The sequence below is a fragment of the Orycteropus afer genome, unplaced genomic scaffold (assembly GCF_000298275.1).
Source record: "Orycteropus afer afer isolate SDZICR_OR568_19922 unplaced genomic scaffold, OryAfe1.0 scaffold00079, whole genome shotgun sequence".
Taxonomy (NCBI): domain Eukaryota; kingdom Metazoa; phylum Chordata; class Mammalia; order Tubulidentata; family Orycteropodidae; genus Orycteropus; species Orycteropus afer.
In genome coordinates, this window is record NW_006921666.1 from 5,542,136 (window position 1) to 5,568,671 (window position 26,536).

General features: G+C 41.5%; 1 protein-coding gene across 1 annotated transcript in view; it reads right to left on the reverse strand.

Annotated features, from left to right (window-relative positions):
• Nucleotides 1–26,536, reverse strand: part of GPATCH2L (G-patch domain containing 2 like) — an 85,927-nt gene that overhangs the window by 23,069 nt on the left and 36,322 nt on the right. The window contains exons 4-7 of the mRNA XM_042781024.1: nucleotides 23,669–23,748; nucleotides 20,229–20,296; nucleotides 15,278–15,332; nucleotides 12,277–12,362 (exon numbers count right to left, since the gene is read on the reverse strand). Of these exons, the coding sequence (XP_042636958.1) occupies nucleotides 12,277–12,362; nucleotides 15,278–15,332; nucleotides 20,229–20,296; nucleotides 23,669–23,748 (289 nt within the window). The remainder of the gene's footprint in view (nucleotides 1–12,276; nucleotides 12,363–15,277; nucleotides 15,333–20,228; nucleotides 20,297–23,668; nucleotides 23,749–26,536) is intronic.

The following is a 26,536-nucleotide window of genomic DNA, read 5'->3' on the forward strand; positions in this document are numbered from 1 at the left end:
AAAAAAAGTATTTTTCTTTCTCCATGTTTCTTTCTAGTAAAGATTTGGGGAAGAGGAAAGAGGGACAGTCAAGTTGTTATAAAAGGACACTAGGACAACTTTCTTCTCTTTGGCTTTAAGTGGAATGGTATGTATTACAAGGAGCTCTGGTGGCACAGTGCATAAGGCGACTGCTAACCGGAAGGCTGGTGGTTCGTCCACAGGAGGAAGATGAGGCAATCTACTTCTGGAAAGATTTACAGCCTTGGAAACCAAAGGAAGGGTCACTATGAGTCAGAGTAGACTCGATGGCAGTGGGTAGTATGTATTGCACTGGGCAATTCTGCTGCAAAAGACCTCTTTAAAGTGTTAGAGAGCAGACACAGCACTCTGAATACTAAGGTGCTGTCCAACCCAAGCCATGGTATTTTCAATTGCCTCATATGTAGAACTGATGCCTATGAATTGTGGTGTTGGCTAGGAATACTGAAAACACCATGGACTACCAGAAGAACAAACAAATCTGTCTTGGAAGAAGGACCGCGGGAATGTTCCTTAGAATCAAGAATGGCCAGACTTTGTCTCACCTACTTTGGTCATGCTGTCAGAAGGGAACAGTCCCTGGAGAAGGGTGTCATGCCTGGTAAAGCAGAGGGTCAGCAGAAAAGGGGTAGACCCTCAAAAAGATGGACTGACACAGTGGCCACAGCAATGGGGTCAAGCACAGCAAGGACTGTGAGGACAGTGCAGGTCCTGGCAGTGTTTTACTCTGGTGCACAGTGGGTCTCATGAGCTGGAGCCAACTCAATGCCACCCAACAAACAACAACAAGTGCTGGCAGGGTTTACAGGCCTCGAGGACAGCCTGTGAGGGCTTCAACTGCTTGGGAAGAACCACAGAGGACAAAAAAGAAAGAGGACCCAGAGCAAGCCTGGTGACAGCAAGCAGGATGCTGGGTGCTTGGAGCAAGAGGCTTTAAGGGAGACAGGAACGGGAGCCGGTCATGCTGCAGAGGGCAGCTGTTTGGGAGTAAAGAATAATACATGTGTGGCTAGAAGAAACTCTTGTGTTCTTTCTGCAGCCTGGGCATGGGGGTAGGCAACTGCTACAGCCTCAGCTTCCTATTCTGAAACGCAGTTCTGGTCTTTTGTTTATCCTCAAGCACCCCAAAATAACTCCCTATCAGTCTACTGCAGACATTAAGAATTAAGGAGGGGAGGGAAAAAGAAGGCTGAATTCCTCCCAAACCCCCTCCATCAATTTTCATTTAGGGGTATTTAACAACTTCTAACAACTTTTTCCTTTTCAGGTGTGTTATGTTAGGAGTGGGAGGGGGGTTGGGGATAAGATTGGATTTGAGCAGATTCTTTTACTTTGACAGCATTATTGTCTACTCTCACATGACAGAAGCTGAAAAGGGACAACACATTAAGTGAGGTATCCACAAGGAGGGGAAAAAAAGTCTGAACTTCTCCTCAGCAGCACACAGAGCCCCTCCCTGTAGGTAGAAAGGGTAGATTTAATGAGAGCAATGGCTGGCTGTCCTTGTGTTGTATACCATGTACTTACTATATGAAAAAAACCTAAACAAACAAAAAAAACACTGCCATCAAGTCAATCCTGACTCATAGCAATCCTACAGGACAGAATAACTATCCTATAGAGTTTCCAGGGCTGCAAATTTTTATAGAAGCAGACTGCCACATCTTTCTCCCACAGAGCAACTGGTGGGTTCAAGCCACTGACCTTTTGGTTAGCAGCCCAGTGCTTTAACCACAGCACCACCAGAGCTCCTTTTCCACATGGAGAGAGGAGAATTTATCGATAACATAGGGGTAAAAGATAAGGTAGTTCTGGTGGCATAGTGAATAAGGCATTTAGCTCATTTAGCTGCTAACCAGAAGGTCAGAAGTTGAAACCCACCAGCTGCTCCATGGAAACAAAATGGGGCAATCTACTTCTGTAAAGATTTATAGCATCAGAAACCCAGTGTGTATTGCTAAGAGTCAGAAACGACTTGATGGCATTAAGTTTTGGTTGGCAAAAAGGCTAGCTAAAATCATTACGAAGTTAAAAGTTCACTTCTCTTTTGGTGTGATAAATTGTTATTAGTATCACCAAAGGAACTTTTGTAAAATATACATGCCACCACCAAGCTCCTAATTCAGCAGGCCAGGCTGAAGTGTGGGCAGAATCATCAATATGTTTATTTTTAAATTATTCCTCAGATAATTCCAATAAGTAGCTACCTCCTGTGAAACTGACTGAAAGAAAAAAATCTACCAAATCCCCTGAAATCCATTAACCAGGGAAGAGAGATTCTCTTTAACAAATGGCACCGACAAAACTGGATGTCCATTTGCAGAAAAATGAAACAAGATCCATACCTTGCACCATACACAAAAACTAACTTCAGATGGATCAGAGACTTAAAAGTGAAACCGAAAACTTTTAAGTTCATCAAAGAAAAAATAGGGCAAACTTAGGGGCCCTAATTTATGGCATATATAGACTATCAAGCATGACCCAGGATCCACCAACAGCAGAAGATAAACTAGATGACTGAGACCTTCTAAAAATTAAATTCTTATGTGCATCAAAAGTCTTCTCCAAGAAAGAAGGGCTGCTTATGCAGCAGCAGACAGCTCAGGGGCAGGAGGGCATGGAGGGATGGCCACAGGGAAGAGGTAACTATCGAGAGGAAGTGGGAGGGGAGCTGTTGCATTGTGGTAAATTGTGGTCGATGTCATGAGACAAAGTGTATGTGAACTGCTGTATGAAAAGTGAATTTGCTCTGTAAATCTTCACCCAAATCACACACACACACACACACACACACAAAAAGTCTTCTCCAAAAGAGGAAAAAGAGAACCTACAGAATGGAAAAAAATATTCAGCAATGACATATTGGACAAAGGATTTATCCCTAAAATTTACAGAAAACTCCAGCACCTCAACATCAAAAAGACAAACAATCCAATTAAAAAATAAGCAGAAGACATGAATAGATACTTCATCAAAGAAGATACTCAGGCAGCCAAAAAACACATGAAGAAATGTTTGTGATCATTAGCCATCAGAGAGATCCAAATCAAAACAACCATGAGATACCATCTCATGGTTCAACAAGACATAAAATAACAAATGCTGGTGAGGATGTGGAAAGACTGAGACACTCATACACTGCTGGCGGGACTGTAAAATGATACAACCACTGTGGAAAGTAGTATGGAGATTCCTTAAAAAGTTGGAAACAGAAATACCATTTGATCCAGCAATCCCATTCATTACTAGGTATAGATCCTAAAGAACTGAGAGTCAGGACACGAATAGCTATGTTCATCGCAGCACTATTTACAATAGCAAAGAGATGAAAACAACCTAAGTGCCCATCAACTGAGGAATGGACAAACAAACTGTGGTACGTACACACATGGGATACTATACAACCCTAAAGAATAATGTAGAATCTGCAAAACACTACATAATGTGGATGAACTTGGAGGACATTATGCTGAGTGAAATAAGCCAATCACAGAAGGGCAAATATTGTATTAGTCTGCTATTGTAAAAAGTCAAGGAAAGGAAACTTTCTCTGGTGGTGTAGTGCCTAAGGCATTTGACTACTAACCAGAAGCTTGAAGGTTCAAACCCACCAGCCACTCCTCAAAAGGAAGACTGGGCAATCTACTTCCATAGATACCGCTTCAGAAACCCAAGGGAGAGTCACTGTGAGTCTGAATCAACTCAAAGGCAGTGAGTTTGTTTTTTTTTTAATATATGTATGCGTGTGTGTGTGTGTGTCTTCCCCCAAAAAAACTATTTGCGAATTTTCTCTCCCCTCCTCTTCCATCCCTAAACCAAAACAACCGAACTCACTGCCGTCAGCTTGGTCCTGACTCACAGCGAACCCTCCTTGGGTTTCCAAGGAGGTATCTCTATGGAAGTAGATTGTCCCGTCTTCTTTCCAAGGAATGGCTGGTGGATTTGAAGGTTTGAACCTCCAGCCTTCTGATTAACAGTTAAATGCCTTAGCCACTCTGCCACCGGAGCTTACACACACACACACACACACACACACACACACACACACTCGTATCTCAAAGATTATTAGTGGTTACCAAGGGAGGGAGCAGGAGCTCTGGTAGCGTAGTGCCTAAGGCACTTGACTGCTAACCGGAAGGCTGCTGGTTCAAACCCACCAGCCACTTCTCGGAAGGAAGGTTGGGCAATCTACTTCCGTAGTGATACTGTCTCGCCTCAGAAACCCAAGGAGGGGTTGGGTCAGACTCCGGTGGCACATAACAACAACAACAGGGGAGAGAGGAAGGGGGAAAGGAGAAGCTTCTGTTGGCAGGACATTGAGTTAATGCTAATGGTGGTGGATTATTTTGGAAAAGGATAGCAACAAGGGTGGCACAACATGAAAAATGTCATCAATGTCCCTGAGCTATAAATGTGGAAGTTGTTATGTTAGCTAATGTCTTGTTGTATATGTTTTCACCACATTTATTAATTACATAAATAAATAACAATTTTAAAAAGAAAAAGAAAAAGTCTACCAAATTCCCCAAAGCCAACCTAGTCGATAAAAGGAATCTAAACATTTAGCTTGGAGAATAACAGAATTACTCGATGAACATAAATTTAGATAAAAACCAGGATATGAGCAATTAACCCAGGGAAAAGGATGTCTCCTCTTGTGGCTTCATCTCATCGGGGGCCTCGGGGACAATCTTCTCTCAGGCCCACCACCACTTTGGGAGCATGCTTCCTTCACAATATGACTGCCAGGGTCAGTCCCTCCCCTAAAAGGGCCACATTCTCTAACTGTGGCGGCACTTACCGAAAAGAACTTGGGTGGAGGGGGGGACCTGAGCATTAAAAGTAAGAAATCCACTCTTTACTTAAAGAGTAGCCATTAAACTCCTAAGTGTGAAGGTGAATGCTGAAGATTAACAATTCAGAGTATTCCGTATACCCATGCAGAAACATGCATTTCTATTTCATTTTTTACTGCAGGTAACTGAAGGATCAGGTGAGCTGTTAAAACTTCAGTGTTGCTTAGGAAACTGGGCCGATCGCTATGTCCCTGGGGCAGGAATGTACTTCTAGGGGGGAAAAATTATTTTGAGAAATACATGCATGTTTAACAGAACCAATGTTGGCAAAAAATAACTGATGTGACTGCTTTAGATTCAGAACAAACATGTTTAGAGTCACTCCTAAGGAGAGAAAACCGTCTTGATTTGCCCATGGCAAGCTAGCTTAAGGAAAGAGTTCACCTTCAAAAATCACTTATTTTAAAATAGCCATTGAAAGACTGATATATATGAAGCAAAAATAAAATTTATGTGAAAAGGTATTTATTTACTTTTTCTTAAACACCTACAAACAAGTAACATTAAGAAAAAAATTATTGATGTTTCTAAGGACCAAAAGGTCATTCGTATCATATATTACAATATTTTCCCTTAATTACTAATCTGTTCACCTCAATTATTTTTAACAAAAATTTATGGAGGCCTAGCACACATGCAGCACTGCACTGGGTGTGTTGAAGGTAGACACAAGATGATCGATCCGAGGCCCGACTACCAGGAGCTCGTAACATAGTAAGGAAGGCCGCCTCAGAAATAAAGAACGAACAGATACAAAACACTGAGCTAGAATCAAGGAACCAGTAAAGTGCTAGGGCAAAACAAGGGATGGGAGGGTAAAATCTAGGGTAGCAGAAAGACCTCCTCCCCACCCCCCACCAATGTGATTCTCTCTTCAGGGTTAACTGGCATTCATTAAACACCCAGACCAAAAAAAGAAGAAAAACTTACTGCCATCAAGTCAATTCTGACTCACAGCGACCCCACTAGGTTTCTGAGGCCATAAATCTTTATGGTACTAGACTGTCCCATCTTCCTTTCACGGAATGGCTGATGGGTTTGAACCACTGAGCTTCTGGTTAGCAGCCAAATGCCTTACCCACTACGCCACAAGAACTCCTTTGTTGTTGTTGTTGTTATGTGCCGTTGAGTCAGACCCAACTCATAGCAACCCCTCCTTGGGTTTCTGAGGTGGTATCACTACGGAAGTAGATTGCCCCATCTTCCTTCCGAGTGGTGGCTAGTGGGTTTGAACCGCCAGCTTCTGGTTAGCAGTCAAGTGCCTTAGGCACTACGCTACCAGAGCTCCCAAGAACTCCTTTACTAAACACTAAAAAAACCAAACTCACTGCCACTGAGTCAATTCCGACTCACAGCAACCCCCTCTGGGTTTCCAAGGTGGTAAATCTTTACGGAAGTAGATTGCTCAGTCCTCCTTCTGCGGAGTAGCTGGTGGGTGTGAGCCACCGACCTTCTGGTTAGCAGGCAAATGCCTTAGGCACTATACCACCAGAGCTCACCCAGTAGGGGAAATATTTTCACAGACTGCCAAGTGGGAAAGCATCCAAGCTTATGACACTAGAAGCAGCTAGGGAGAGTAAACCACTTCACAATTATCATAGGAAAGAGAAGGTTTATCTAGTTGGAAGACCAAACCCACTGATATCAAGCCGACTCCAACTCATAGCGACACTATAGCACAGAGTAGAACTGCCTCATAAGCTTTCCAAGGCTGTAAATCTTTACAGGGATAGACTGCCACACTATTCTCCCATGGAGCAGCTGGTGGGTTCAAACGGCAAATCCTTTGGTTCTCAACTCAATGCTTTAACCACATAGCCGCCAGGGCTCCTTCTAGTTGGAACAGGCCCTGATAATTCCAGTAATAGTTTTCATTCAAAGCAACCCTCAGTAGTCTGGGACAAATTGATCACAAGCACCTGACATTCTCTGTAATCTACTTCCTTCAGCTGAGCCAATGCAGAAACATCATGAAGCTGTTTCACGCCACTCACAGGAGCAGAACAGAACAGTCTCTTATCAGTTGGAAAGATGGTATATAACCATGGAAAAAGAGAGAATCATCTCCTCATTCCATTTGAGCAGCAAGATGGCAGCCAGCTGCTATAAACAAGGCCATCCAACATTAAGACATAATAAGATTCAAGAACTGTGTACTGGAGAGTGGGAAGTTCTAAGAGGACTGGGCAGCCGTATGGACAGTACTACAGCAGAACACTTCCTCACATGTGGCCCAAACTAAGGCGCTGGGGCTGAGAAAGAGCTGCCAGCATCACAGCTTCCCCAACAGACACAGGACTAATGAGAGGTTCTCTCCCCAAAGCCCTGAGGTAAAACCTGAGGCTGTTTACTATGGCTCCAAAGGTCAAAATTAATAGCATGGATAGAGTCTCCTTCTTGCTCTTTGAAACTCCTTGTCAAGTGGCACAGCCAGCTGGGCACACAACTCTGATATGCAGATCACAACGTTTGTGACCAGAAAAAATGAATTACAATGAGCTCAGCCTATCTCCTTTCAACCCTCTAACGGGCAGGAAGGGCTCTCTTTCCAAACCCTGTCCAAATGTTTCCCACAGTGCAGTTGGGGCCATTTAAGGACCTCAAGAATTCCATAATACCTGTCACCAGCAGAAGACTCTGGGAGCTAACTCCAAATTTTAAAATAGCAATTATCCTATGAATAGAGTAGGGTAGAAACTATGTAAAAAAAAATAGTATTACCCACTGTATAGAATTTCATTTAGCTCCCTACTTACTAGTCCAGTAAGAAAGGACTCATACTTCCATTTTAAGTATGAGGAAATTGAGGTATGGGCCGGTTAAGTCATTAGCCCCGGTAAAGCCAAGATTCTTAGCTGGGTACGCCCCACTCTGACATCCACATTAATAACCTCACACTGCCTATGCCAACATCTCATAGACGATGAAGAAAATAGTAGAAGCCATGAACTCTCCACTCATTCATTAAAGAATATGTTTAATATTTATCTATTGGGCTGTTTGTCTGCTGTTCTTCCTGGAACTGGAAATAAGGTTTCTCAAAAGAAAAATGTTTACTTATGAAGGAAGCTGGCCTATAAGAAGATCAAACAAAATCTGCTAGTTCAGAACTGATAAGAAAGAGTAAGTAGAAACGGTGATATATTAACCAAATCACCTCTCCAAACAGAGGAAAGGTCACTAAAGCAAAGCTCAAAATGGCCATAAGACACCCAAAAACCACAACAGGTGACTTATGCAACATACAGAGATGGAGCCACTGATACCTTCTAGTGATGGTTCTCTAACCAATAATGGTTTAAAAAAAAAAAAAAGCTATCCTTCATAATCAACAAATCTCTCACGAGAAAAACTCACTACAGAACTAATCTCCTTATTATAATTTTGTGACTATGCCTTTGCCAACAAGACCACAGCCTCTACCAGAACACCAATCACACCATCTGCTGTTTGAGTAGCAGCAACTATTAACACCATAGCAAGCATTTCTATTTTACCAGCAACACACCAATAATAGCAACCAAAACAGCTGGTTTAAGAATTCCATCCATGCCCCTAGCCAACTATCCATCTATAGATCCATCCAATTATCTGCCCCCCTACACCCCCACCCCTGGCCAATTTATTAACCTACTACATGTCAGGCACTGCACAAGATACTAACACTCTTTCCTCACCTGAAACACTCTCCAAGGCTAAGAGAAGTCCAGAGTTCAACCTCCCATAAGGAACAATGCACTCGACGTCAAAGTACTGAGAGCCTATCAATTATGAAACGGGACTCCTGTTAGGCAAATTACAAATCCCCAGTCATAAGGCCATATGCATTTAGGGCAACAGTTCTTAATCCTGGCTGCTTATTACAATCACCTGGGAAGCATGAAAGCAATGCCGAGGCCCTATCCCAGATCAATTACATCAGAATCTTGGGAGGGGGGACCCAGCTTTGATGTATTTTTTAAAGCTTTGCAATGACTCCAAAGTGCAGCCAGGGTAGCAAACCACCAACCTTCAGTATTTCTAGAGTGGGATTTCTGAAAACCTCTTAATCTACAAATCTATTAGATGGTACAAAGACCACAAGGACTCCCTCTCTCATCGATCAGACCTACCGTCTACGCTGTATTAAAATCGTGCATCAATAAAGTATTCTCTTAAAATTACTGTCCCATCATTTATTTGTTCATAGTAATAAAATACTAAATAAACTCTGATGAATAAGAGAGTACCTTGAGGTCACTCCCAGTGCCCTACTCCCTGAACCCCAGCAGCACGCAGGCCTCATTCTGAGCCCCGGAGCTGGATACGGCTCTAGCAGGCAGGAAGCAGTTCAGGAACCCTCGTTCTCATGGGGTGGTGGAGGGCTTGGGAGAGTGGAATTGGCAGTGTCCAGACAGGAAGCAGCCTCTGCTCAGTACCTGACAAGAGGAAGCCTTCACAGTTCAGGCATGATTATCCAACTCTTTGTGCTCTTAAAGGAGAGTAATTATAGGCATGTGAGAAAAGGGAAGGACTCCCCGAGGAACTCTTCCTCACATGCTTCCCAAGAGGCACTCGGGCCATTAAAAACTCCATGATGAAGAGGAAAAACAGCCTGGGAACAGCCAGGAGGCAATACAGCAAATTAATACACCAGCCCTCCTCAGGGAAAGCTGTGATAAAACAGGAAACACTTCTCTCTTCGCAAAATAAAATTATACCGCTAATGATAACATAGTCACCACACACAAAAATCGTTCTAATGATGGGTGTGAAATTCCCCATGCTGCCCAGGCACTTTGAAGGAAATCTTTTCCTACTACAAATAAAATGGAACAAGGAAAAGATAAAATCTCCATCAGCAACAGTTTATACCACAGTTATTCACCTGCCTCTTCCCTGCGACCACCACTCCGTAACATTCCGTCCTTGGTGCCAGGCTTTTGTTAAACGGTCTCCTCTTGAGCAAGGCTCACCGTCCCATTCTGAATCTGATCTCATCAGCTGCCACAGCAGCAACTGGAAAAATCCTGTGGTGGCTGGATGGCTCCTTCTCAACTGACCCCCTGTTAGGAAGAGACCCCACTATTTCAAAGAAGTGAGAGGTGGCCCTGAGGGCCCAGTGTCTCATCACTCACAGCTTCCAGGAACTGCACAGAGCTCCTGGGGTTGATCATTCCCTACAGAGAAGTGGTGACCAAAGTCTATTGATTGTGCATCCTCATGAGTACTGAATTTGAGCCCAAACTCCCACATACACAATATATTCCCATAAAATAAAAATATATGCTCCTATACTAATACGTATACAATTTAAAGCAAAAAAAAAAAAAAAAAGAGTGATCTTCAAAGGATAATAAATGAATACAAGTTTTTAACTTTTCTTCCACCACACCAAAGAACCTTCAACGTGTACAACCCACTTGGTACCCACGGCCCTGGGAATGGTATCCAGAAATAAGGAGAAAGATGAGCTACAGCCTCCACATTCTCTCTCCTTTGCGTTCAGCAACAGTCGAAAGCAATAAACAGTATATCCCTAGAGCTAGAGGCACTAGAAGCACAGCCTAGACCTCCTTATGTTTCCAAGTCCAGCCACAAGCACTGCCAGGCAAGAGAGTGAAGACAATGATGTGGATAATGAGATACACGAAGACCAGAAGCTGTTGCCCAGCCCAGTCACAGGATGAAGCTTTTAAAGGAAATTGAGAAAAGCAGGGATACAGATCTCAGCCCAGCACAGCTCCTGGTAGCAAAGGCGAAAGGAAGAGAATAGTCATTTACTTTCAGTGTCTCACAGCATGTGGTGTTCTCAGTCTTCCCAGAGAGTCCATGTGGCCAGCAATTTAGTCAGTATTAAGACAGAAAGTTGAAGAACTACTTTCCTATGGATTGAAATCTTGTTTCTTCCAAGACAGCCTGAGTACCTCCTAAGAAAACCTCTCTGAGCCTCTGAGTTAGGAGCCCCTCGTCTGGGCTTTCCATCATTCCAGTGCATACCTTTACTATACAGCACTTAGCACTCCCTGTCACAACTGTCAATCTCCGACCTGACTTTCCCATGAGAATGTAAGTTTCTTGAAGATAGAACCTGAACAAAGAGCCTGGCACACAGTGAGGAGTCAGCAAATGTTGAATGAATGGAAGACAGATAAACAAACAGCATGCCACTACACAGAAGACCTTACACTAGTAGTTTAACACCATCTTACGATTTTCCACATTCTTAGTAACATCACTTATGATGGTTTCTCTTTTCAAAGGTTTTTCCCATTGAAGTACTACTTCTCCAGTAGAAATATATAGCAGTATGTTATGACAAAGTGTTCACTACCATAGCCCACAGTAGACACTCTGTGTCTATCCATGAAAGAATAACTTCTCCATGCCACCTGCACCCCTCCAATCTATGAATGTATCTATTTAAAAACCTATTAGAAAGAAAAAACTGATCAGAAGCCTAGGAGATAGATAAATTGTTTGAAATAAATAATATAATAATAAAAGTTCTGTGGTCTAGCCTATTAGCTGCTCTTCTGTGTACAAGAACTCTGCCAGAGGACAATACTATTAATGGTATATCTACTTCCCATGTCATCGAGCTTGAGATAATTTATACTGAGAAGCACACAATTCATTCATCTAAATACTGAAGGCTTATTAAGGGCTAACACTGTGTTAGGTGCTGGGGACACATCAGGGAACTAGAAAAAGTCCCTGTACTTATGAACTCGTATTTTAGTGAGACACAGAGGAAAAATGTTAAAAGCAAATTTTAAAAACCTAGTAAGCAAATTCATTAGTCTGTGATTAAAAACGATAAAGGAAGCCAAGAGGTAACAAGCAGGATGCTGAATGTGGTTCCTTGATAGAGAACAGTCTAGGAGAGCTTCCCTGAGGTGGTGGCACCTGAGTCAAGGTCAAAGAGCCCACAGACAGTATTCCAGGCAAAGGGAAAGGTGTAAAGGTCCAGAGGCAGGAAAGGGTTGCTATTTTTGAAGAACAAAATGGAGATTCCTGGCATAGCTGATCTCTTGCCCATTTGGAGAGCAGGGGATTCTATGAAAGGAGGTTGGCCATGGCAGCTGACGTCAGATTATGCAAGGTTTGCAGCTCATGGCAAAGGCCATTAATAATGTCCTTTGAAGATGGGCTCTTAGCTACAGAAATAATATGAAACATGAGGCAGAAGAGTTAGGTCAAAGTTGAGACCTGATCACACACTAGCCATGTGACCACAGGGAAGACACGTTACCATTCTGCTCAGTTTCTGCATCTCTACAGCATCTAATGACCTCAAAGGTTGTTGTGAGGATCAAATGAGTACCATCCATAAAAATACTTTATAATTTGAAAAGCATTAAGTAAGAAAATTATTGTCCAAAAGAGAGCAACAGCCACCAGAGGACACAATTACCTGGTAGAGCCGCGTGCTGGTGAACATCTTCGGTGAGAGGCATCAGCAAGAACATCCAAGGAGTAAAGGGGAGAGAGAGGATTAAACTGCAGGAATAAAGGTTATTTTAGTTAGTCCAGTATCAAAGGGATTTTATCCTAAAGGGTAACTTGCTATTTGATTACTTTTCCCCTTTTACCAACTATTTTACCAACCCAAACACAGACAACATTCTTAAATAAAGTCACACATATTCAAAATTGGGTCCATGAACATAGCATCCTAGATATAAACCTATCCATTGCCACTGAGTCAATATGCAACTAACAGTGACCCTACAGGACAGAGTAGAACAGTCCTGTGGAGTTCCTGAGGTTATAACCTTTATGAAGCAGATCATCACACCTTTCTTTCGGAATGACTGGCTGGTCCAAACTGCCAAACTTTCGGTTAGTTACCAAGCACTTAACCACTATGCCACTTGCATACCTCAAAAACAGACTACAGGCATACCTTGGAGAAACTGTGGGTTCAGTGCCAGACCACCATAATAAAGTGACTATCACAATAAAGCAAGTCATACCAACTCTTTCACTTTTGAGGGCATATAAAAGTTATGTTTACAGTGTACTATGGTCTATTAAAGGAGCTCTGGTAGCGTAGTGCCTAAGGCACTTGACTGCTAACCAGAAGGCTGGCAGTTCAAACCCACCAGCCACTCCTCGGAAGGAAGATAGGGCAATCTACTTCCGTAGTGATACTACCTCAGAAACCCAAGGAGGGGCTGCTATGAGTCGGGTCCAACTCTACGGCACATAACAACAACAAGAACATGGTCTGTTAAGTATGCAACAGCATCATGAAAAAGTTTGAAATTCTTTGAGAATGACCAAAATGTGACAGAGACAAGACGCAAGCACACACTGTTGGAAAAATGGCACTGACAGACTTGCTCAACGCAAGGCTGCCACAAACCTTCAATCTATAAAAAACTCAGTATCTCCGAAGCAACAAAGAGAACTGCAATAAAATGAAGTATGCCTGTATTCCCTGGTAAACAACAATTTTCAAAAACTTGTTACATACAATAGTCACTTAAATGGTAGAAGACAGCACTTTCTAATTTATATGAACAGGAAATTACACTAATTGATTATCAATCGCGTATCAGTACTTGTTTCCATGAAAAGTTGCCTAAAAATACCTTTTGATTTCACTATCTTGGCAAATACACGTTTCTAGCAAATAACTGGTTAGCACATACCAGCAGCATTGTGTAATGGAAATAGGACTAGACTAAGAATTAAAAGACCTAACTTCTAGTTTCAGTCTACCACTGATGAAGGAACATTTTCCAAATTACACGTCCTCTTTGAGTTTTACCATCCTCACCTATAAAAGACATACCGATACATACTCTTATCTATTTCATAGAGTTACTGTGAGCGTCAAATAAAATGCTGCATGTGTGAAACATCCACTGACCTCAAAGGTGGTTGTGACGATCAAATGGTTCACTACACTAACTTCGTTTTGTTTGCTTGCTTGCTTAGGATTTTTTGCACGATAAATAGCCCTCCCTAAAAAGTTCAGAACTAAGCACATCTTAAGACTGGAAGAACTTTGGATAATAACTTCAAAAGGATTTTCAAAGAATACAAACTAAACAACTGTTGTGTTGCTGAGGTTCCAATGTCAGCTCTACAAGCTGTGTGACTTTGGACAAATGACATAAATCTTATGGATATCTAGCTTCTTATTTGCAAACAACACATGAGGACCAGGTGATTGTAGAGGTTTGTCCCCTTCTGCCTTCAGATCCCCTGATGCAAATAAGATCAGCACTCTGCAATCTCTCACACCACCTCCCTGGTGTCTGCATACCACCTGCACTACCGTTTACTGAATATTTTCCTTCATATCATCTGCTACTCAGCCTTGCCCTTACGATGTTTCCATAGTTCAAGCCTGATGTAACTATTTTTCTAAAGCACATGAAAATACATAATTTTTTAAAAACAGCATCTACATATCCCCTAAAATGATTTCATATACACTAGTTCTAGCTACCCCTGCTCTAGTTCGTTTTGAAACAGCAACTTCACTATGAAGGTCCGAGTCTAAAATGCACATTACCTCAATGAGCTACTAAGTAATTAAAAAAAAAAACACCTGAGTAACAGTCTGAATGTTTCTACCTACCAGACTTTACCTACTTTACAATTAATTACCAAGATGAAAGAACATTTCCAAAATTAAAAAGCTTTAAACATTAAAGAACATACCAATAGCCACTACCAATAACTTCTTAAAAATGCTGTTGTTGTTGAGAGTATACACAGCAAAACACACACTAATCCAACAGTTTCTGCATGTACAATTACATCCATGATAGCAATTAATTACATTCCTCAAGTTATGTAACCATTCTCATCCCCTTTTCTAAGTTGTTCTTCTCTCATTAACATAAGCTCATGACCCTCTATGTTCCTGAGTTGCTGCTGTCAGTCTGATCCCTACAGACAGATCTTGAAAGAACACAATGCTTAAGGCAAATAGTCCTTACCATATGCTAAACTACTGCTTAGCTTTAAGGAGACGAAACAGGATAAACTGTCGGTAATTTTTAAATTCTGACCCCCACAAAGCCCTAGATAGGACAAGAGGCCTCTTGACGGTATTTAGGCAGGGTGAGGTTCCAAGGCCTCAACTCCAGGGCAGCACTACCTTCGTCTGTTTCATATGCTTAGACTTCCATGTAGTTATTTCTCAGCAAGGATTCTGATGCTGCATTAAACCAAAAGCAGGTGAAGCTTATTCTGTTTTCTTATTGTAAAGTTTGAAATAAAACAGAAACAGGGTTCCTATGAAGTATTTATTTGTTACAATAATAATAAGCTAATCATCACAGGTGAAGCTATAAAAAAGAAAATTGGCTACAGTTCTTATCAGTGAGGATCAAATATCCAGGCATAACTGTCCTCCAAGAAAATCAAACAGTGTAAGGGACAGGGACCCTTACCTTGTGTGCACAAGTGGAAATGTGAGGAAAATCAGAAGCCAGTGCTTGGTTCTTTCTAAAGAAAAGAAAATCAAATGATAAAATAAAGATAACAAAAGCAATCTTACCTGATTTCGTTCTCTCTTCCCAGCTGATGGTAACCAGAAACTGAAGAGATGGAGAGAGTAACAGGACAGAAAACAATAAAAGATGTGGTAGGAAAATAGAAAGAGAAGGGTAGATAAAAAGATGTTGGAATAATGAAGTGATGGACAAAGAAAGAAATGGGGGAAAGGGAAGTCGAGAGAGAGAAGAGAGGTATTAGATGTGTGTTAAGTTTTTTAACCGTAAATAACTCTTCAAAGGAAAAGGCTCATACAGAATGTTAAAAAAGTGGGCAGGCTAGAAATAAACCCAAAATTTTGGTGGGACACCAATGCACTCTCAGCTGTGCAGTAACAACAGGATCCTCAGCTCAACCAAGGCATAAAGCACACACACATCCCATCTATTTCTGTAAATGAAAAATTAGATCAGGATGATGTGTATATGATTGTAAGTGAGTACTGACCATGACGCACACAGGAGACATCAAGGAGCCAACCATGTTAGGGTACAAGACTAGCACAAGAAAGGGCAGAATGAGTCTCCTGTAGCTACAGACAGGCTTTCCAACTGCACTTACCATCATAATCAGGACAAAGAGAGAGGTTTTTAAATGTTATTGTTACTGTTGTTATTGTTAGGTGCCATCGAGTCAGTTCCAAATCACAGCCATCCTGTGTAAGCAGAACAAAACACTGTCCAGTCCTGCACTATTCTCACAAACTAGGCAACGTTTGTGGCCACTGCTGCACCCATTACGTCAATCCATCTCATTTAGAGTCTTCCTCTTTTTTGCTGACTCTCTCCTTTACCAAGCATGATATCCTTTTCCAGGGACTGGCCCCTCCTGATAACATGTGCAAAATATGGAAGACAAAGTCTCACCATCTTCACTTCCAAAGAGCATTCTGACTCAACTCCTTCCAAGACAGACTGGTATATGGTATATTCAATATTCTTTGCAACACCGTAATTCAAATGCATCAGTTCTTTTTCAGTCTTCTTACTCACCGTCATTACTCACTGAATATGACTAAAATCACCATGGCTGGGTCAGGCACACCTTAGTCCTCAAAGTGACATGCTTGCTTTTGAACACTTTAAAGAGGTCTTCAGCAGCAGAACTGTCCAATGCAATACATCATTTGATTTCCTAACTGCTGCTTCCACAGGTGTTGATTGTAGATCCAAGTAAAAGGAAATCCTCAGCAACTTCAACCTTGTCTCCACTGATCACGATGTTGCTTACTGGGCCAACTGTGAGGATTTGTTTTCTTTATGCCGAGGTGTAATCCACACTGAAGGCTGTAGTCTTTGATCTTCAGCAGTAAGTGCTTCAAGCCCTCTTCACTTTCAGCAAGCAAGGTTATATCATCTGCATATCATAGGTTGTTAATGAGTCTTCCTCCAATTTTGATGTTGTATTCTTCTTCATATACTCCAGTTTAAGATTATTTGCTCAGCATACAGAAACTGAGAAAGTACAGTGAAAGATACAACCCTGGCATCCACTTTTCCGATTTTAAGCTATGCAATATCCTTTGTTCCGTTCAAATGTCTGCCTCTTAGTCTCTGTACCGATTCCACATGAGCGCAATTCAGTGTTCTGGAATTCTTATTATCTGCAGTGTTATCCATAATGTGTGATGATCCACACAGGCGAATGCTTTTGCATACTCAGTAAAACACAGGTAAACATCTTTCTGGCATTCTCTGGCTTCTGTCAAGATCCTTCTGACATCAGCAATGGCAGCCCTTATTTCATATCCTCTTCTAAATTTGGCTGCTCCCTGTCGCTGTACTGCTACAACTGTTTTTGAACTATCCTCAGCAAAATTTTACTTTCATGTGATATTAATAATAGTGTTCAATAATTTCCATAGTCTGTTGGATCAACTTTTTTGGAACAGGCACAGTTATGAGCACTTCAGCACTGCATCTTTTGCATTCATTTGTTTAAACATTTCACTTGGTATTCTGTCAATCCCTGGAACTTTGTTTTTCGCCAATGACTTCAGTGCAACTTAGACTTCTTCCTTCAATACCAACAGTTCTTGATGATATGCTACCTCCAAAAACGGTGGTGTACTGCCTAAGGCATTTGACTGCTAACCAGAAGGTTGGCAGGTCAAACCCACCAGCCACTCCACAGAAGGAAGACTGGGCAATCTACTTCTGAAAAGATTTACCACCTTGGAAACCCAAAGGGGTCGCTATGAGCCAGAGTCACCTTGATGGCAGTGAATTTGGTTTGGTTTTAAAATGGTTGAACATAAACCAATTCTTTTTAGTTCAAAACCAAAAACCAAACTCACTGCCATCAAGTCACATCCGACACATAGCAATCCCTCCTTGGATTTCCGAGGCAGTATCATTACAAAGTAGATTGCCCAACCTTCCTTCTGAGGAGTGGCTAGTGGGTTTGAACTGCCAGTCTTCTGATTAGTCAAATGCCTTAGACACTACGCCACCAGAGTTCCTTCTTTTTAGTTCAGTGACTCTGTATTTCTTCCATCTTCTTTTGACGTATTCTGTATCATTCAGTATTTTGCTCCCAGAATCCTTCAGTACTGCAACTCAAGGCTTCAATTTTTTTCTTCAGTTCTTTCAGCTTGTAAAACACCACTTTTGGTTTTCTAACTCTAAGTCTTTAAATATTTCATTATAATGATTTGTCTTCTCAAGTCATCCTTCAAAATCTTCTGTTCAGCTCTTTTACATCATCATTTTGTCCATTCACTTTATGTTCAAGAGCAAGTTTCATTGTGTCTTCTGACATCCACTTTGGTCTTTTCTTTCTTTCCTGTTGTTTCAATGACCCCTTCTTTCCTTTCTTCATGTATGATGTCTTTGATGTCATCCCACAACTCATCTAGTCTTTAGTCATTCGTGCTCATGTGTCAAATCCATTCTTCAGATGATCTCTAAATTCAGGTGGGATATACTCAAGGTCTTACATTGGCTCTTGTGGACTTTTCTTCACCTTTAACTTAAACATGAATATGGGCAACTGGTGATCTGTTCCACAGATGGCCCCTGGCCTTGTTCTGACTGATGATACTGAGCTTCTCCATCATCTCTTTCCAGATATTATCCAATTTGATTCCTATGATTTCCATTTGGTGAGGGCCACATGTATAGTCACTGTTTATGTTGTTGAAAAAAGGTACTTCCAATGAATTGTTCCTTGGTCTTGCAAATGTCTCTAACACGTGATCTCCAATGTCATTTCTATTCCTAAGGTCATATTTTCCAACATCTGATCCTGCTTTGTTTCCAACTTTTGCATTCCAATTTTGAGTAATTATCAACACACCTTGATAGCATGTCTGACCAATTTCAGACTGCCAAAGTTGGTAAAAATTTTCAATTTCTTTATCTTTAGCATCAACAGTTAGTGCATAAATTTGAGTTATAGCTGTATTAACTGGTCTTCTTTGTAGGCTTAGAGATACTAACCTATCGCTGACAACATTGTATTTCAGGATAGATCATAAAATGTTCTTTTTGTCAATTAATATGATATTGTTCCTCTTCAATTTGTCATTCCCAGCAGAGTAGACCATATGATTGTCTGATTCAAAATGGCCAATACTAGTCCATTTCAGCTCATCAGTGCCTAAAATCAAAACCAAACTCACTGCCGTGGAGTCGGATCTGACTAATAGAGACCCTTCCTTGGGTTTCTGAGGCGGTATCACTAGGGAAGTAGATTGCCCAATCTTCCTTCCAAGGAGTGGCTGATGGATTTGAGACTCCAGCACTCTGGTTAGCATGCCTTAAGTACTACACCACCAGAGCTCCCTCACTAGTGCCTAGGATATCTATCTTCAAGTATTTCATTTCCTTTTTGATAAATTTAAATTTTCCTCAATTTATACTTCATATAGTCTATATCTTCTGATTACTAATATATGCTTGCAGCTCTTTCTTCTCATTTTGAGTCATGCCACATCAGCAAATGAAGGTTCTGAAACCTTTAATCTGCCCACATCATGAAGGTAGACTCTACTATGGAGAAGCGGCTCTTTCCCAGTCATACTTTGAATGCCTTTCAACTTGAGGGTTCATGTTCCAACACTCTATCGGACAATGTTCTGCTGCTATTCACGAAGTTTTCATTGGCCAATTTTTTTCAGAAATAGATTGTCAGCTTCTTCTTCCTAGTCTGCCTTAGTCGGGAAGCTCCACTGAAACCTGTCCACTATAGGTAACCAGCACGGTATCTGAAGTATCAGTGGCTTAGCTTCCAGCATCACAGCAACACACAAGCCATGACAGTATGACAAACTGATACAAAAATGTACAAGAGTCCCCAGGTGATACAAACGGTTAAAGCTCTCACCAAAAAGTGAGAGGTTCAAGTTCATGTAGAGGTATCTCAGAGAAAAATGCCTGGTAATCTACTTCTAAGAAATCAGCCACTGAAAGCCCTAGGGAGCCCAGTTCTCTGACACACATGGAGTCACCATGAGTCAGAATCAACTCAATGGTATTTAGTATTGTTTTAAGGAGAAGAGTATGTAGAAGAATACAGAGGCAATCTTCCACTTTAAACAAAATTGTTTAAGAGACAGAAAAATCAGTTTAACATCTTTATTGGAGATTACTTTTATAATGTAGCACTTATAGATATAAAAAACAAAGAAATAAGAAAACTTGTCTAGAAAGAAGACAAAATGACCTTCAGACAGGGGCTTAGTGTGTTAGCCATATTAACTGTCAAAACTATAACTCTTTATAAACTCTTACAAATCTTTAAGATCTTCTCTTCAGCTCTAAAGTCTGATTTCTAGATTGCCTCCTAAAACTTCCCTTTGCCTCCTTCTCTAAGGAACAGGCTAGGACAGTAACCAGAAGCACTTACTCTTTCTGCCGTGGGTCACTAATGATGTGGCCTATCCTCTCAGTACCCAAAGTACTTATGCTCGTCTCCTGAAAAGACAAAGAAGATCAGAGTATCATCCAACCGATAAATAAAGGCCCATCTGTTGTCAAGCTGACACTTTTCCATAACTGTGCCAGCCAAGGCCACCTCAAAGGTACTTGTTCAAAGTCAATCTTAAAATAGCAACTGTATCCCTTTTTATAAGGATATATCTGAAAAGCATTCATGTTAGCCTCGTCTTATTTCTCATTAAGGATCCAAAATGTTATCATAAACAATGTCAACCATGTATAGTATTGTAATACAGGGATACCTACTATAGTCATTTAAGTATACAGGAAGAGAAAAACTTTTTAAAAATCCAACAGCAGCCAATTTCTAACAGGCCAGCACACCACGCTCCCTACAGTAATGCCATGATAGCCCCAACAGCCTTCCTAATGAACCGTGACTGAATCCTCACCACTGAGTACCTCAATACCTGCCGACTGAATGCATGGACTTCAAAGGACTTTTGTGACTGACAAAAAGTGTCACCTGGCATTTTGTCACTTAAACATAATCTCTTTTTTATGAAACAGAAGTCTGTATAAATTAGTTCTTAAATTGGGCATTCTCAAGACTAGTATGAATGCTTACCCACTAGCTATACAAGAACTAATTCCCCAGAAAGCAGGAAATGGCAGAAGGCACTCACCCTTCACTGAATCTGTGTACTTTCACAGTGACTAGCAGGGTCTGGGAAAGCCAACCAACGTGTACAGGAACCAGTTACACACATGTGAGAAGGTGCTGAGAGTTTAAACCACAGGCAGGAATGTCAAGCCTGTTACTTAAATGTGTTTGTTGATACGAAAATGCTATTTGTCGATGATAGTTGATTTCTTTTAATGTCCATGAATTAGCCTAAATATTAGGATACACATTTCAGCACAACTGGCTACAGAGGATTAATGTGATGTCAGCTTCTGGGTGGGAGTGAGCTAAATGAAAAGGCTTCACATATTGTATTCTTCATATTCTTCATCCCTTATGGCCAAGCCTCCCAGTCACAGACACAGACGTGGTAGGGGGGCCAAGGGGAAAGATGGGTGAAAAATGAGCTATTTGTTACAGCAGGAAAATTATTAACTTAAAGTGCCGTAATGCTTAAATTTACAGTTTATTACTGTGTAAATTACAAGCAGTACTTTGCGTAATTAGCAGCTCGCTGGCAGGGAGCTGTGAATGAAACTCATTATTTATGATTATAATTTAGAAAAAGAGAAGAGAGATGGGGGAAGGGGAAGGGGGGGCAGAGCCATGACCTCTGCTAGAAATGACAAATATCCCTTTAAGGTGATGAAGATGAATTAAACAAGTAAATATTATCCTATTCATTTGAAATCATTAGAGGTGCGTCCAACAGGCCGTGGGCCCTTCCAGGCAAGCTAAAGGGAGCCTTCAAGAGGAACTGATCTACTTCCACAGAAGTGGAAGGCTCCTCTTTCACAGGAGCTGAAGCAAACTAAGGAGGGTGGTGGGAAGAACATTATCTGTCAAGCCGCCCAATAGAGAGGAAAAGTAAAACCACCTCTCCGTTCCCCACTCCCAGGTCCTGCTTCCCCATCCCATGCACTCCTCTCCTGCCAGCTGTCCTGTTAGGGTTAACCTGCCAGTACACAAAGCAGCACTGTATTGTTTGCAAAATGAGTTTCCAAAAGGAACAAGGTATCGTTTCAATAATCAAATGTCTGTCTAATTGAGGATTTGGATTTTAATCTAAAGACATAAAAAACAAGAATCAGAGTTCATCTGGAAATCGACAGCTTCATTTCTCTTGCATATATAAAACTTCAGAAAACAGCTCCCTGACAAGACTTTAAAACAACAGCTCCTTAAGGGCAGCCAGCCTGTGGTGCTGACCATTTTAACCCCGCTTGGCACAGAGCCTGCCACACAGTAGGCACTCTAAATGCCTACTGAATGAATAAGCAGAGCAATGCTCTCACATACATCTGCCTCCCTTATGCTCTGCCCACCACCCTCTTCTCTAACTGGGTATGGGCCCCAATCTTACCCTCTTTCTCAGTCTCAGTGTGAAAGCAAAAAACAAAAAGAGAAGCAGGCCTAAGTTCAAATCTCTATTCTGCCACTTCTAGCTGGGTAATATCAGATACACTCAATTTCTTTGAACCTTAATTCAAAGAAACACTGTAAAGAGGAATGCTACCTTTTTTATAAGGTCAATGAGAGGATTAAACGAGCTGATAAACACAGTGCTTAACAGAGTCCCTGACAAAGGCAGAACTGAATAAATGTCAGGTGTTCCTGTCTACCATAAATGCCAGGTGGTGTTCCTGTCCACCATAAATGCCAGGTGGTGTTCCTGTCCACCATAAATGCCAGGTGGTGTTCCTGTCCACCATAAATGTCAGGTGGTGTCCCTGTCCACCATAAATGTCAGGTGGTGTTCCTGTCCACCATAAATGCCAGGTGTTCCTGTCCATCCTAAATGTCAGGTGGTGTTCCTGTCCACCATAAATGTCAGGTGGTGTCCCTGTCCACCATAAATGTCAGGTGGTGTTCCTGTCCACCATAAATGTCAGGTGTTCCTGTCCACCATAAATGTTAGGTGGTGTTCCTGTCCACCATAAATGTCAGGTGGTGTTCCTGTCCACCATAAATGTCAGGTGTTCCTGTCCACCATAAATGTCAGGTGGTGTTCTGTCCACCATAAATGTCAGGTGGTGTTCTGTCCACCATAAATGCCAGGTGGTGTTCCTGTCCACCATAAATGCCAGGTGGTGTTCCTGTCCTCCATAAATGTCAGGTGGTGTTCCTGTCCACCATAAATGCCAGGTGTTCCTGTCCACCATAAATGCCAGGTGGTGTTCCTGTCCACCATAAATGTCAGGTGGTGTTCCTGTCCTCCATAAATGTCAGGTGGTGTTCCTGTCCTCCATAAATGTCAGGTGTTCCTGTCCACATGGTCAAGGAGGAGCTCTTGAAATTTGGTACCAGAGATATATTTTATTATTTTTTTTAATGAATTCTGGGATGAAAGACCAAAAGAACAAAGTAGCATTCATGAATTCAGGAGGAAACAAGAAGAAGCCGTAAGCACTGTAACTTACTAATACCACTATGAGATTAATCACAAGTGCAGAACACAGACGAGGCCTGCAGATTTACACACAACTGACACTATAATGACAGTGTTTGCTTTGTCAGTACTTATTATGAATTAAGCTTCTTCTTTTACATGTGTAACCATTCATCTCCTCCTACATAATGTTCATCCTTGAGAAGTTGTATACATTCCAGTTTCCTTAACTCACTCTAGGGCATTCTGAAACCCCAATTTAGTGGCAAGGTACCTAAATCCCAGAAGGAATATTATCTCTCCATTGAGACTAGCAAACAATAAGAGATGTCACCTTCCCACCAAGCCTTCTTCGCCCCTTTCTAAGGCATCGGGCTGCAGCTCCAGGCAGACGATTCAAACGCGCATGGTACCCTAAAAGGAAAGAAGGAAAGCTTCAGTTACTGAATGCAGAAAAGTCATAAGCAAACATCTGCTTCTAACACAGGGAAGGCCTTACTACCAGGACTGTACTAGAGGAACCCTTAAACTAGTATCCTAAGACTATCTGTCACAGATTTACCATCCCCATATCTTTGTCACTAGCAGCACAATCTCAGACAGGTTATCTACCTTTGACCTGGGCATCCTCATCCATCAAACAGGAATGATCACTTTCTCAGTCCTGTCCTGCACATATGTTTCGAAGACTCAATGAAACAGCACAGGAAGGCACTTTTTCAACTGAAAGCACCTCCATGAATATAAGACATTATTAACAGCTTCTAATTTTAAATGATATGTTCATTACTAACCTAAAGTCATTCTAATTCATAAAATAATAGCAAAAATAGTATGTATAATATAATCTCATTTTTGTAACTACTATATGTATTCTAAGGAGCCCTGGTGGTACAGTGGTTAAGCACTCAGCTTCTAATCGAAAGGTAGGCAGTTTAAATCCGCCAGCCGCTCCAGGGTAGAAAGATGTGGCAGTCTGCTTCTGTAAAGATCACAGCATTGGAAACACTATGGGGCACTTCTCTGTCCTACAGGGTCATTATGAGTCAGAATTGACTAGATAGCAATGCGGATTTTTTGGTTTTCACGTGTTCTGAACAGCGAACTGACAACTGAAAGAATCCACATCAAAATATCAATGGCATTGTCTCTAAGTGGCAGATGCAGGCCATCTAAAGTTTCTTCTTCTCGCTATTCTTGCGTATTTATATACATTTAAGGTGGTCCATAGAGAACTTCTAGAAATGTTCATGGAAATGTTTTATCAAAGCTACTATGTTAGCTTCAAGCCAGGTAACAGTCTTTGAGAAGGCAAAAGCCCATCTTTCAAACACCCTAATTCATCATAACAAAATCCTTTATAATAAGAGTTTATACATATAAGTTGTTATATAATAAGCTATTTATAGCTGTTACTGTAGTTCTATCACCAAAAGGTGCTGCGAAAGAGGCATGGAAGCAGTGGCATCTTCTGACCTCCTCTAACTCCACAAGAGGAAGAGAGGATCACCATCAGCAGCACAAGGCCTGTTCCTATGAGGCCAGACATGCTGCCACCCTCCAGCCCTCTTACCAACCTTGACACCAACCATCCCTCCTGCAGTACCCAACACCTCTCTGTTGGGTCCAATAATTCACTGCAGTGGCTACACAAAACTCACAGATTATGGGGTTTATTAGGGAAGCAACAGGCTACAATTCAAGTTCAGGAACACAGGATACAGTTCTTCAATCAGGACAGTCTCCCCTCTGCTGTGCCCTTAAACATGCCTCTCTAGCTCTCTGGGCCTGGCCTCTGCCTCTGTGGGCCAGGTAAGCCTGCCGCTGTCTCGTGTCTCTTGGTTCCACTGCCACCGTTTCTCAGCCAGGTCTCTCTCTCTCAGCCATGCGTCTCTCTCAGGTGACAATCAGAGAGATTGTTTCTGCCTTTAGGAGGGCTCATTTTGAGCTGGCAGAGTGGCAAAACCAACCAATCCCAACATCAGAGTTCTGTATAACTGAGAGAGAGGGAGAGAGAGAAAGAAAGCGAACTTTCCCAGAAGATTACTTCATGCTGATCCAACAGAAATACTCCAAGTGGATGACTTTAACAATCAGGAGTTTTAATTGCATGGTCCCACACAGTAATCCAGTGGGAGTTACAAAGACTATGGCTAGAAAAGCCATCCCATGTGATTTACTACACCGCAGGTGCTCAATAAACACCTGATGACTAACTGGTTAATTACTCATTACTAGAAATTTTAGAATCATAAATTTATAGACCTAAAAAAAAAATCCTTGAAATTGTTTTGTTCAACTCATTTCTCATTAATGATAACTTGACATCCCAATGAAATGAAGTTACTTCGTCCAAGCCATGGAGTTAGGTAGACATTAGCAGACAAAGTATTATTTTATTTCCTTCTCCCCAGTCCTAGGCTCTTTCCACCCCCCTTGCTGCATCATAATCGAAGGAAAAATAAAAGGTTAAGAATATGTATTTATTTTAAAGCAGCTAGTAACAGAATTATTAAAAATACAATTAGAAATAGACGACAGAGGCTAATATCAACCATTGTGTCCACAATACTGCATTGCCATTAACACCAAACACCAGGCTACAGATAGACACATAACCACCTGAGACAATCAATCAGTCAGCAGGGTGGGGGACGGGTTGTTTATCAGTGAACAGAGGTACACCAAGGATAGATTCAGCTGAGGCTAATCTTGCACAGACACCCATAATACAAAATACCTGCAATCCTTACAGAAACAAAAGCAGACACAGAGTAATCCCTCACAGAAACCAGACACTACGGGAGAGAGATCCAATAGATCTACAGTCTCAGGACCTTCGTACTGGGGGGCACCAGACTCAACTGGCACAACAAAATACATAAAAGCCTTGTTCCGCATCTTACATTGGTGAGTAGCAACTGGGGTCTTAAAAGCTTTCAAGCAGCCATCTAAAATGCAGCTAACAGTCTCCTAGCATCAGAAGCAAAGAGGAGTGCAAAAAAAACAAGGGCATTTGGAAGCAATCAGCCCTAGGACACGATGGCCCTCAAGACCAGAAGAATTAGATGGTGCCCAGCTACCAATGCCAATCACTCTGGAAAGGATCAAATCTGGAGATCCTGGATAGAGTGGGAGGAAAAACGTGGAACAAAATCCAAAAACTCAGTAATGACCAGAATTACTGGTCAGATGAAATCTG